This window comes from Triturus cristatus, chromosome 3_1 (genome assembly GCF_964204655.1).
Source record: "Triturus cristatus chromosome 3_1, aTriCri1.1, whole genome shotgun sequence".
NCBI classification, from domain to species: domain Eukaryota; kingdom Metazoa; phylum Chordata; class Amphibia; order Caudata; family Salamandridae; genus Triturus; species Triturus cristatus.
Window position 1 is genome coordinate 1,150,834,610 of NC_140583.1, and position 12,728 is coordinate 1,150,847,337.

A 12,728-nucleotide genomic window follows, 5' to 3' on the forward strand; every position below is an offset into this window, starting at 1 on the left:
GGGTAGGAGAGCTGCGGGCTCTGTGAGGCAGTCGGGTTCCGGGGAGAGACACGGCTAGGAGGGTGAAGAGCACAAACCCACTCATGCACTGGCGAGAACTGTGGTGATAAAAAAAAATGTGCGCCCGCCATCTTAAAATATAAAACACAGTGGGCACCCGGTCTTGAAAGGAAACACGCCATGTGCCTCCTGAAGCAGCCAGTCGAAGTTTGGTTGGAGAAATGAATAGCTGTTGTGCTTTCAAGAACAGCTTTGAAAAAGTGGAAGTGAGGTCACAGTGCGAAAAGCTGAAGAACGTGTCACCATGCACTTAGACCATGGTGGTGATTAAAAGTTAATGCAAGCCAAAAAAATGCATTACGGTTGGGGAACGTATGAACTGAAGAACTTCTATCAAATGTTTTATGTTTAGGGAAGTGCAGTTATGTTTGGGGAAGTGTAGTCTGAGAAATGCATAGCTGTTGTGCCTGCAATAACAGCTATGTAGCAGTCAGTAAAGCGGGATAGCGTGTCACGGTGCACTAAGACCTTGTGACTGATCATAAGATAACAAAGTGAAATAAAATAGCATTGCAGGCAGCGAAGAGAAAACGAGTACATGTATATACCGTACACTGTCACTTGGAGGAGCTGGGGCTTTAGGTCTGGTTGGTGGGAAGAAAGAGACACGAGGGCCCCTGTTGTTATTGAAAGGGGGCACCCATGTTAAGGAGAAAGCGGGCGCCCATGTGGTTAATTTAAAGACACATAATATAAGATAAAGCGCTGCTGTGCTGCTTAAAAAAAAACACAAGACGTTCCAGCTGAAGCAGCGCACATCCTGCCTACAGTAAGAGAAACTCAATAAAGAAAATAGTGCTTACAGACCAATTAACATGTACCCTGTAATAACCGAAGTAAAAGGGTCAGTAGCCATGGGAGGTTTCAAATGAAGACTAGGCGGTACTAAGGAGGGACTAACAAGCAGATTACTGAATCAGAAGCCTGCATTTACGAAGGACAAAGACACAAGCCAATTACAAATATGGGAGGAGAGTGGGCGGGGCTTCTATTCCATACTCCACTACAGCAAATCTTGCAGAGCAGCGCATGCGTGCTGACTCTAGGCTCGACCTAAAAACAACAACCAATACCATCAAGAGGTTTTGAAGCACTATATTAATACTTTAACATAACGCAGTATAACACAGGACCTTGCCACATCTTTCCACAATCGCGGAGTGTTTTTTCTGATTCCATAATAAATATTTGAGCCAGCGAGCAGTCCACAGATTCAAGGTTACTGAGCGGCCACATGTGAGGAGGGAAGGATACATTCTAAAGAGCCAGCACGGGGGCGGCACGCTGATTCCTGCAGGGTGGGTTCCCTCTCGCCAGGCAGGATCCTGTTGTGGGTGCATTGTAGAGCAATGTAGACAACTAGTCCATCCTTCACAATGTTGAAGCTTGTAAATAACCTGATACATGGAATCTGAAGTTTTATCAGCCAAGTGCCCTTTATTGACAAGTGGTTCTAAGCACAGATTGTCAGTTGAGGTTATCAATTGCAGACAACGTTTTGAACCATAAAACCTGTACACATAGGGAAAACGATATGTGTCCTGTGTGGACAGGCTCATTGCCTACTACAATGGCTTTCAAGTAAAATGGAAGAACCCTCATGGAACTTCGCCATTCAACACAAACGAGATTTTTAACACTGAAAATTAAACCTCTGCAGCTATGTCATCTAAGCTGGTAAGGACATGTTGAGGACAGTAAACATGTTCTGGAAGGGCCATAAGGGGAATGGAGGACAGAATCATATATAAAGGCAGTAAATATATTTCCTCTCAACATAACATTAACTTTTCCTTCATCTAACTAAATAACAATATAATAGAATCATGCAGCATTTTTCTTTAAACAGTATTAAAATAATCTTTCACAGATGTCCTTTTTTTCTTTTTTAGCAGCACAGTAACTGCTCAAGTTGTCAAAACATATTTTACTTGCGGAGTCCTAAAAAAAATTCACAATTGTTAACAACGAAGGGATTGCTGATGCAGGTCTTGTACTGCAACTGTCCTCCTTTCACGTAAACAGTTTTTTTTTGCATTTGTTTGCCCATGTTCATCTGCTCCTTGCAACAATGTCGCCAACACCAAATCCGTATTTTTCGCTCTGATGCAATAGCAGTAGTGGACTGCTCTGCAGTAACCGCAGAGTGGGGGGGGGGGGGGGGGAGGGGGAGAATCTGCACAAAACACAGTACCCCAATTTAATAAGCTCAAAATCACGGTACCTCTTATCTCAATACAAATACAAACTCATGTCGCGGTCATCGTGCTCAAATGTCAGCTAAACCGGATATAGAAAGGTTTACTTGAACTTAATCCAGGACATTAATATTGTCAGCGAATAATTTACTGGGTTGTGCTGTTCATTCTGGAAATTCCATCCAAGTTCTCAAGACCATTCTCAAATGATCAACAATTAAATGTAGAGTGGGCAGTTAAACTAGGCAGGAGGAATCCACACTTCCTTCTGCCCATGCAAATTTGCTTTTCCACCATCCAAAACAGCAAAAGCACATTTTATCCTCCTACTCTCCAACCATAGTTTTTCACCTCACTGTAAACATGGAGCTGAACGGACATGTCAATTTGCAGAACAAACACCTCAATGACAAAGAACAACATGAGAACAGAAGAAAGAGATAACACTTTACATGATATTTCAATTTTAAATTGCATATAAAGCTGGCAAACATATTGGGAACAGCTTCCAAAATGCCCTTTCAACCTGTGCAGTTACGTCTCAAGTTTCTCTTTACCTCCGAAGTTCCCAACGCTCTGCCTCCCTTAAGGGCTACTGAAACAAACTGCAACTACAGCGGCGTGATTGGCAGCTGCTGTAGACCGGACCGCTGCCATGACAGTCATGGAAGATGGACCTGTGTCAAGAGAAACCTCAAGAAGGACCACATTCAGCAGATTAATCTACCCCAGAAACAGATCTGAAAGACCAGCAAGCGAACACCTCTTCACTTTAGGTTTGGATCCGTTATAGGAGACCATGTCTAAAAACTAAGCAAGAGTATCTGGGCCTCTTCTCTTTAAACATCAGAAGAACCGTTGTCAGAGCGATCTGAAACATCTTGCTACGTTCAGCAGTGTCCATTATACAATTTCGTCATTTCTTCATAAGCTCACAAAAGAGACACTCTTTAGCTACTCCTCAGCAGACTCTTTATTAGCCCAGAATGAACTGTAAAAACCACCATCAAATGTGTGATTCTAAGGCAAGGTTTAGGCACTTGTAGAAGTACTCCAAGGTTACTGTAGTCACATGCTGTATTGAATTCTTAAAAAGTCTACTGAAAAACAAATCCTGGGCAAACTGCAACTTCCTGCCACATGTTCCGTTGGAGTTAGGAACTGACCAGGCCTATTGTGTTAACAACCTTAATACCAACCTTCTTATCCCCTCTGCCATAACTAAACCTAAAACTTGAAACTAAAACATTGCATCCTCATAAATTACAAGGAGTTATTGACTGTATTGGGTTCTCTTATTTGCCTGTCATTCAAGAGGCCAACCCTTGCTGATAGACAGTACTCGCGACAAACGAGAAGGTTAAAGCTGAACAGTCCTCACTCTTGCTACAGTGTTCAGCTTCCGTTTTTTCATGCAAGCTTTAAATTGTGTGGGCCGGAGGCTCAGGCCCAATTCCAAAGCAAACAGAGATGCCTGGAGTAATCCAAGTCCATTGCCATGTCTCTTATACCACAGTCAGAATGTTATACAAAAGAGTAAATATGGAGATATCTTTGCCATCTTCGAGATGCCCATGTCCTAATGGAGTTAACAAGATGCGCTTGTGCAATTCTTTATGGGTCTCCGGATGTGCATTAGTACAAGTCTTTGGGAGTGCTGCATAGGATGGCTGATGTACATGGTCGGACTAAAATCCGTGAGGATCCATTTTGTTATTTAGAAAACGAAGTCCATCAGATGACTAGAATATGAACATTAAACTATTCCAAGAACCACCACCAACTGTCACACAGTGAAGACATCAGCACGCCTGAACAATGACAGTCAGCTGTGCAATAAAGAGTCTTGGATTGGCACCCTGAATTGGGGTCGAGACTGTGTGGTTTCTGAAACCAAGCAAGGAGAATGCCATACAAAAGAGCGACAGACATGAACAGAGATGTGCATTGCAAATAAACTTCAAGTCCTGGCAAGTACAACACCTACAGTTAGGGAGTGAAGAGTATTTAGAAGCAGCCATTCAGCACTGGTCAAAATCATTACCAGCAATAAAGGACCTTCAAAAACTCACTGTTCCCCAAGACAACTGACTACTTTCTTAACTCAAGTCTTCTACATAGTAAGGCTGTCAGTGCTCTTGCTTTTTATCTTTAGAAAAATGATTTTTCCCAATTTTGTACATTAGGAACGGGCTGAGTTGCTTGTGATATTGTCAGGTCAGAGTTTGTAATCATTGCACATAGCTCAACACGGTTATCTGCCCCTTTCCAGAAGAAGAAGTATTGCTGCACGACAGATGATGGCATTCACCTCAAACGAGAAGCACGTCCAACTCAAAGAAGGAAGGTGGCCCTCACAACCAGAAAAAGCAGCACCAGTGCCGAAAGCAAGGTGCGCTCTCGCTCTTACTAACAGTAAGTATGCCTGCCTAAGGAAGCAAGCTTACCTATACAGAACCAGGAGTAGCAGATCAATGAAGAGGGATTTCCTTGTCAACAAGATAAGGTTCTATCTGAAATAGACTGCTCCTCCATCAGTACCACAAACATGCATCCTTAAGAACATGACTCCCCTGTGTGCAAACCGCACTGAAGAGGCACAAAGCAAAATGTTTCTCAATTCAGAGCAAGAAACAATTTTGTCTGTAGTAAATGAGTTGTCCAACAGTACTTGAGGCACGTTTTCACAAAAGGAATGGCATTTTAAATACTTTGTCAACATTTGTCATCAGCAAAAAAATGATGAATCCACAACTCGAACTGCACAGTTAGGAAGAGGACCTTTGATAGCAGTCATTACTGTGAGACAGTTGGTGATTTCTCTAAGCTGATGGTTTGGTGGTGCATTTCTGTGAACATTGTCACTGTTACTCTACACTTTAAGATACCTATGGAAGAAAAACCATTTGAACCAGCCTCGAGGATGAGGTGCGAGGGCTATATTTTAAATCGACCGCCTTACTGCCAAACAGTAACCATCATAACATTTCACAGAGTGCTGCATGGTTGCCAAGAGCAGATACCAGAGGTCACTGAGCAGATGTGGCAGAATGCTCCATTTTGTGTGTTTGGCTGACTGAAAAGGTGGTTCTGATCCTTGCTCTCTACGCACTACTGTATACACAGCAGAAACCTATCAAGACTCTGGGAGAAACAAATCCCTAAACCACGCCCATGAGGTTTCTGAACTTGACAAGCACAATTTCCTACACTTCCTGGAAATATTAAGATTTGTCCTCTAGTCCCTCTCCCACTATGTAATATAGCATTGCTATTTCATTTCAATAACAAGGGAAAATAACAGTATTGGGTCTCCCAAATGAAGAGCATGTAATTTCCACTGGCAAGAAGAACTTTGGCTCCAAGGCTTGAAGAGCAACAGGTGGCTTAAGTCACTCAAATACACACTCGCAGGTCACTTGGTTTTACAGTATAAAATCACAGTCCATTACATATTGAAACAGGGGGAAAAATACACGCGCACACACACACACACACACACACACACACACACACACAATATAGTTGCAGAAACACGGTTACATCCCTGTAGGTTTAAAATAATGATGATTTGCTTGATGTAAGTCTAACTCTGGTAAAATACGCATTTGGAATCTTTTTAGGGGGTAGGAGCCGCCTTTGGCTGTGACCTAGGACGTACAAAGCACATCAACCTGCGCTGCAGGTGGTGTGGATCAGCAATACTTTCATACCCTTAAGCTTCAGGGCCACAGGTAACAGTTTTGCAAGAAACAACAAGAGGGCAACCCAATGATCCAACAGAGATATGAAAATCAAGGAAGCACATTGAGGTGGAGAGCCTCGGCGAGGGAATGCTGGCCAACTTGAAGGAGAGGAGGGAAGGGGCACAATGTGTTAAACTTTATTTTTGTGTTTGTTTTATTCAATTTTCCTCTGATGGGTCGTTTTCTTTTTTAGAAGTTGCTTCGGAGAGAGGCCCTTTGCCCTTACGATGACTTTTTGCCTCAGGTTCGCCTTTATTTGTTGTTGGCGAATATTACATTTTCACAGAAAACTTGCTTCATTTCCCACAGAGAAACGTGACCTCTCCGGTGGCCTTCACAGGACCTTTTCTGTAAAGTTCTCTGGAAAGACACCCCGATTCTGCTCAAGGTCTTTATTCTGCTGCCAGTCACTTTCCTTCACGCCCATTAGCCAACCTTCATCCTGTAGAAAAAAAAAGTCAAAAGAATGAAGCAAAAAAAAACAAACGATTTAACACAACTTTATCAGCCCCAACAGGGTGAAATATGATTTACCACATAAAATGCGTGTTACTTCTAGATGAAAGATTTTGTTGTTCAACAAAAAAGATGGAGTGGAGCTGAAGAATTAAGTTTGTGAGAAGGATATACTACCAGGTAGAGGACAGTAAGATGCTGCAGTGACATACATTTGCATACTCTGGAGATGTAGCATAGACGTAAAAATACACCACAGGTATTTTGAGACTGTGAAGGAAGCAAGGTGATTCCATCAGAGCGCTGGCACGAAGTGATGGAATTATGGAATCAGATGTGAAAAAGTAGAAGCAACATACCATCATTTTACGGTCGGTGGCAATTTAGAGTCCAGCCGGCAGAAAAAAACAACCTGTGTAAAGGCGCTTCTCTAATACCCTAGTGGCGCAATAATCTAACAAAGTGCTCAGGTGTTCCCACCAGCATCATGTCTTCCAGTGGTGCAAACTCAACTGGCAGAGCTTCCTCAAATACACTGAAACACTACAAATACTCATTTAATAAAGCTGTAGGTCGCCACCACTCCTTATCCCACAGTCACACGGACCGGACCGAAGGCTTTCCATACATTTGAGGAAACGTTTCATCAAATGCCCCACTCTTGCCTCATGCAGAGAAGCCGCCATGACGGCCCAAGTTGTTTAGTGGCTTAAGATCCCGGTCTTTGTATTTGGAAACAATCAGACCTTTGGTAATTAATCAGGAAACCACGCTACTCCGGTCACGTGTATATTGCCCTCAGAGTACCAGTCCAAGTGAGAGAATCCGCAGGTGTGGCAGGTTACACTGGTCATTAATATAAAACAAAACAGTGACACAGGTATATCCTTAGAGAAGTTTCATTTGCAGAGCATGAACTACATAAAGCTAGCTAATAAAACTCTATGTGGTATTCGGCAATGGTATTTCGTTACAGTGAGTTAGTAGTGAACACTGGAGTGGACAACATGGGTTAAAACAGAAATGTTCAGAATAGTTTATTTTTGTAAGGGAATATATTCCATTTAGGAAAAAATATTCTGGGAAAGGGCCACAGCGATACAAAGGGTGAGGTCTGAGCACAAGCATCCAGCAGCAAAAATCTATTTGCATGTTGGTATTAAAAGGATGGGGACTGCTGCGACTTATGACGTTTGCGAGAGAACAATCATACTCCGCGCGCTTCTTTGGGGAGGTGGGCAGGAGTTATAAAGATGGGAACATCATATGTGATGGATGGAAAGAGAGTGCCATAAGTGCTTCCATTTCTATCTTTCTGAGATTAGCCTGGCAGTCGCCTTTTTTCCCCAATGTGAATCTCGACTTCTATGGAGAGGAATCTACGTACGTCAGTTGAGCCAGCAACTGGACTACTTTGGCTCGCGTGAGTAGTTACTGGCCAAGGGTAAATGGCAACCCAATTTTGTAAATAAGCGTTTGAGGCTGAGGCCGATCACGGATTCTTTGTTACTGTGTGCAAGAAAAGAGAAAGTCCAATAAAACCAAAGTACTTATCCAATATGGGACTCAAGATTTTTGGAGAGGCAAGTGTTGGGTCAGGGATGTCCATTGCATGGTTAAAGGGCGTGTACCACTTGCAGAGTGCCCAACTGCATGCCTAACTGGTACTCTGATTTAAATTTTTCCTCAGGTGCCACGTTAATCCATAGTGAGTGCAGAGGCCTAGGCCTGTGCTTGACAAGGCAAGGTTCAGCACCTGTCCGATCATGTGGGGTAGTGCACCAAGCATGCCCTCATGATAGACAGTGAACTATTGTTCCTGTCTTGGATGTAACACATAAAGCAGCGGCAGCAGCTTGCCATGTTTTAATAATTGAATTGTAGCATGGCCACATTTTTTTCTCTATGTCACAGAGTATGTGTGGTCTACTGACACCTCTTGTGTAAGGTACTGCTATTACGAAAGACCCAGAACTTTGCATTGACATCCAGTGTGTATGTGAATGTCTGTGTGTATGGAGCACATGTGATTCATATATTGGAGCAGGACTCAGTCTGCGCAGGAGTGTTGGAGCCAGAGAGATCCAGTGTGGAAGCCCCTGGCTTAGCATGGCACAAGATGAAGGATGGCAATAGCTTTCCCAGACAGTGGAAGTCTATTGCCTGCATTGCTGTGACTTAATGGTAGACAATCAAACAATGAGGTGAGGAGGATAGAGACAGGGCTCCCTTTAGAAATTCTATTGAATGCTTGTTAGCAAAAGACTGCTGATGACTTCTTTTTCTCAACACCTCTAGTTGCTAGATAGTAGCCGAGGGGTGGAATTGCACTTTCCTAAATTCTCTATTGTTCAAGTATCTAGATCAAGCTTGTCCGTACTGCATCAAGAAGACTGAAGACAGTCAGATGCCAAGGACACTCACTTTAAGTGTGCCCATGTTTTCAGTACTCTTTGCTTCGAGCCAGTCACATTCCTACCCGCTGTGACAAGCATCACTTTACACAATGGGTGAGTCAGAAGCTAAGATTTGAAGAAAGAAAAAAAAAACAACAAAAGAAAAAACCAAACCGGTACTGAAGCCTCAGAAAATGGACCCACGTCATCTGCCTGGAAAATGTGAATAAAAGTCATTCATGACCAAGGAAGAGAGTGCTCCACAGTGTCTCCAAGCAGGTCGTCCCCCACGCCACGCAGCTCCACCTGTCTGCACCTGTGTCTCTGCCCAGCTGCCACTGCTGCTGAAGGAGTTCGAGGCCTGCCTCCAACCGCAGGCTACCACCTGCGCCTCATCCCTGGTGGCCAGTGGTAGGCCATAGGTATTTGCGTCCAGTATCTGCACTGTTTTTGTTGACTTATCTGCTTCTGCCCTGTATTGCTTATTTGTTGTTCTGTGATAGTTTTTTTGCTTTCCCCCCCTTTCCGTGCCTTTTGCCTTCTGTTCGCCATCTCCCCCCTCCCGTTTTCCCGTCGCTGCATCCCCGCTCGCCCATTCGTCCAATCCCCCCTCCCAGCTGCTCCTCCCTCCCACCTCCCCTTCATATGGCAGCCGCTGCGCGACCGCGCCTAAGGCAAGCCCGTCTGCGCCTGGACCGCGCCCAGCGCCAGAACCCCTGGCCCCCGCTAACGCCACGACGCCCGACTCAGCTACGATGCCAGCACCCTCAATGCACTCAACACCGGACGAGAACACACCTGCTTCCAGGCCGCATCAAAGTGCACCAAAGGATCCTTCTCCTGCCGGAACTGCAGCTTCACCAGCACCAGAGCCACCAATATGCCAACCAGGACCGGACTCAACCACCTCTGCTGCATACTCGTGAACACCCGCTCCACCCGCAAACACGCCATTGAACTCTGGGACCTACTCGACTCAACCTCCCCAGACGTCGCCTTCCTGACGGAGACCTGGCTGAACCCCTCCTCAGCACCCGACATCGCCATAGCCATCCCGAAAGGCTACAAGATCACTTGCAGAGACCGCACCAATGGAGTTGGAGGAGGAATCGCCATCGTCCACAAGTCCACCCTCAGAGTCTCGACCAACTCCGACGACACCCTCAGCACCGCCGAACACCTGCACCTACAGATCCACACCAACCCCAACACCACCCTCAGAGGAACCCTCGTCTACAGACCACCCGGACCCCGACCACAGTTCAGCGACTCGATCACCGACCTTGTCAGCTCACACGCCCTCGCCTCCATGGACTACATCCTCATCGGGGTCCTGAACTTCCACCTCGAGAACAACAACGACACCAACTCCACCACCCTGATCGCCAACCTCGGACTCAGACAACTCGTCACAACACCCACCCACTCCGCCAGCCACACGCTTCACCCCATCTTCTCCGCAAGCCCCCACGTCTCCTTCAACCACACCACCGAACTCCACTGGACCGACCACCGCTGCATCCACTTCACCTTCCGGAAACCCACCACGCACCACCGCACCCAACAGATGCCTCGCCGCGGCTGGAGCAAAGTCACCGAAGACCAGCTAACCACCACCCTCGCCCAAAACCCACCCACCGACCCCACCAACACCGCCGCCCGCAACCTCAGACAGTGGATCAACGACTGCACCAACACCCTCACCCCGCTCCAGGCACCCTCCAACAGTCACACCAGCAAGAGAGCCAGCTGGTTTACTGACGACCTCCAGGCCTCCAAGCAAACCTGCCGAAAGCTGGAGAAGAACTGTTTAGGAAGGTGGAATCTGACTAATGGTTGCCCCCAACTTTTTGCCTGGTATTTGAGTGGTTTTTGACTAGTCTGGCTGCGATCCTGCTATCCAGGACCCCAGCCTATCTGCTTTCTCCCTAAAACTAATGTGAAGTACCCTAGGTACAAACCAATTGGATGCCGAGGATGCCCTGACAGTCCCTTGTAGATGGTACCCTAGGTACCCAGGGCATGGGTCCCTCAGTAGGCCTACCAGGGCTGCAGCACTTATTGTGCCACCCTGGGACAGCCATACAAACTGACACCACCAGACCATTACTGTAGTCTGGGTAAGGTGGTGCTAGCACCCCTTACAGGGATATAGGTACCCTATATCCCACCCCATTACAACACATATACTCTCATTGGTCACCCCTATGGCAGGCCTTGGTAATCCTACAAGGCAGGGTGCTGAGGTATGTGTGAGGGGGGATCCCTACATGAGTATGGCCTCTCTGCAACCTTCGTAAAATCATTGCTGGGTTGTTTGTAGTGTAGCCATACCATATACTCTTAACAGCATTTTAAGTCTATCGCGATAACGCGATAACTTGAGAATGGCTACACAGAACCATATCGTGTTTGGTGTCAAACATGTAGGAATCATACCCCCAGTCCAGCCATGGGCATGAGGGTACGATTCCCCCCTGCTAGAGGGGCGATATGGGAAAAGCGGTAGAATTTGGACACCAATTTAAAAGTGCACAAGTAACACAAAATGGCTACTGCCCGCCACCTACACGACCCTGGCTGGCTGTTTCTGGGGAAAACCCCAGCCTCACCAGCGGGAAAATAGGGCTTCTGTGGCAGGGAGGTGCTAGCATCTCCCCAGACAGGATAATGTGGATTGGAACAGGGTGGGTGCACCAAATGTCCTTTCAGAGTTGCACGTAGGCAGCTGCAGTGCCCTCATTCTGCATACACCGCTTGGAACCGGTTCAGGGGCATCCTGCCCCTCGCCCAGGCGGGAAACACACAAAGGGGAGAGGGTGTAGCCACCCTTTCCCGCCTCACCTCTCATTGGTGGACACTACTCTGGACACTCCCCTAATCTTGGGGATAAAGGTGAATAACGTGGCCCCAGAGCCTCAGATTAATCTTCAACTTTACAGTCTTGACCTTCGACTTGCTGCTGCCCAGCTGACGGAAGAAATCTCCCTTGGGATAAAGGAGTTATACCCCTGCTTGGCAGGCACCTGAAACACTGCAAGTGACCCGGTTGGAACCTTGCTGCTCCTACGGACTTCGACGACTTCCAACACCCTTGAGGTGGGTTTCCAGCGCATCCCAGAGGCCAGTGAGTGTGCTCAATGAGTTTGGGCACCGTGAACCGCGTGGGTGCCGAGATCCCTAATACCCCAGGACACCGGCCACCTCTTGCGTAGCACACGACCCTGACCAGTGGGGAAGTTGTGCTTTGGCCCGTTTACGAGCCAACCAATCTACAGCAATTGTGCCAAAGACCAGCGCCCTAGCCCCCTCCGGTGGCCCGTGGGTGCCCTTTTACGCACTCCAAATTGCCGCCTCCCGCGGTCCCTTGTCTCTCGACTTGTGGGCCCCAGCGGAGGTCTATTTCAACACTCAAGAGTTCCCCTGGTTGCTCCAGGCCTGCTCTACAGTCTCCCCAAAGGAGACCTCTCCCAGACCTCGTGGGTCTGTACTGTAGCAGATTTGTTCATCTTGCGTGGGTTGCGGTTGCCAAGGCTTAGTGGATCCAATCCGGACACTAACACTGCAGCGACCCTCATCCGACGTGGGACAGTCGCCCTCCAGAAGCTGGCCTTCCTTGAAGCCTCCCGGAGCCCGTGGCTGCAGATCCAAGCTACACCACTTCCCACCTAAAGCACCCGACATCGAAGGGCTCTTTGCTTTGAGCCTCCTGGTCACTTTGCCGTGACCCAGACTCTGTCCCCTCTGCTTTCAGGTTCTCCTCTACAATCTTCACATCTTTTATCTTCACGGCATCAGACGCTTTTGGCTAGCAGCACTTTTGAACCTTTTCCTATAGAAAATCAGCCCGCGACCCGACATCGAAAACGACC

General features: G+C 46.8%; 1 protein-coding gene across 12 annotated transcripts in view; it reads right to left on the minus strand.

The window, feature by feature from the left end:
* Positions 1–1,472: 1,472 nt before the first annotated feature.
* BIN1 (bridging integrator 1) overlaps positions 1,473–12,728 on the minus strand; it is a 555,217-nt gene continuing 543,961 nt past the window's right edge. For all 12 annotated transcript variants that reach the window (XM_085646006.1, XM_085646002.1, XM_085646003.1 and 9 more), the window contains one exon: positions 1,473–6,446. In XM_085646006.1, coding sequence (XP_085502132.1) covers positions 6,339–6,446 — 108 coding nt within the window. In that variant the 3' untranslated portion in view covers positions 1,473–6,338. The remainder of the gene's footprint in view (positions 6,447–12,728) is intronic.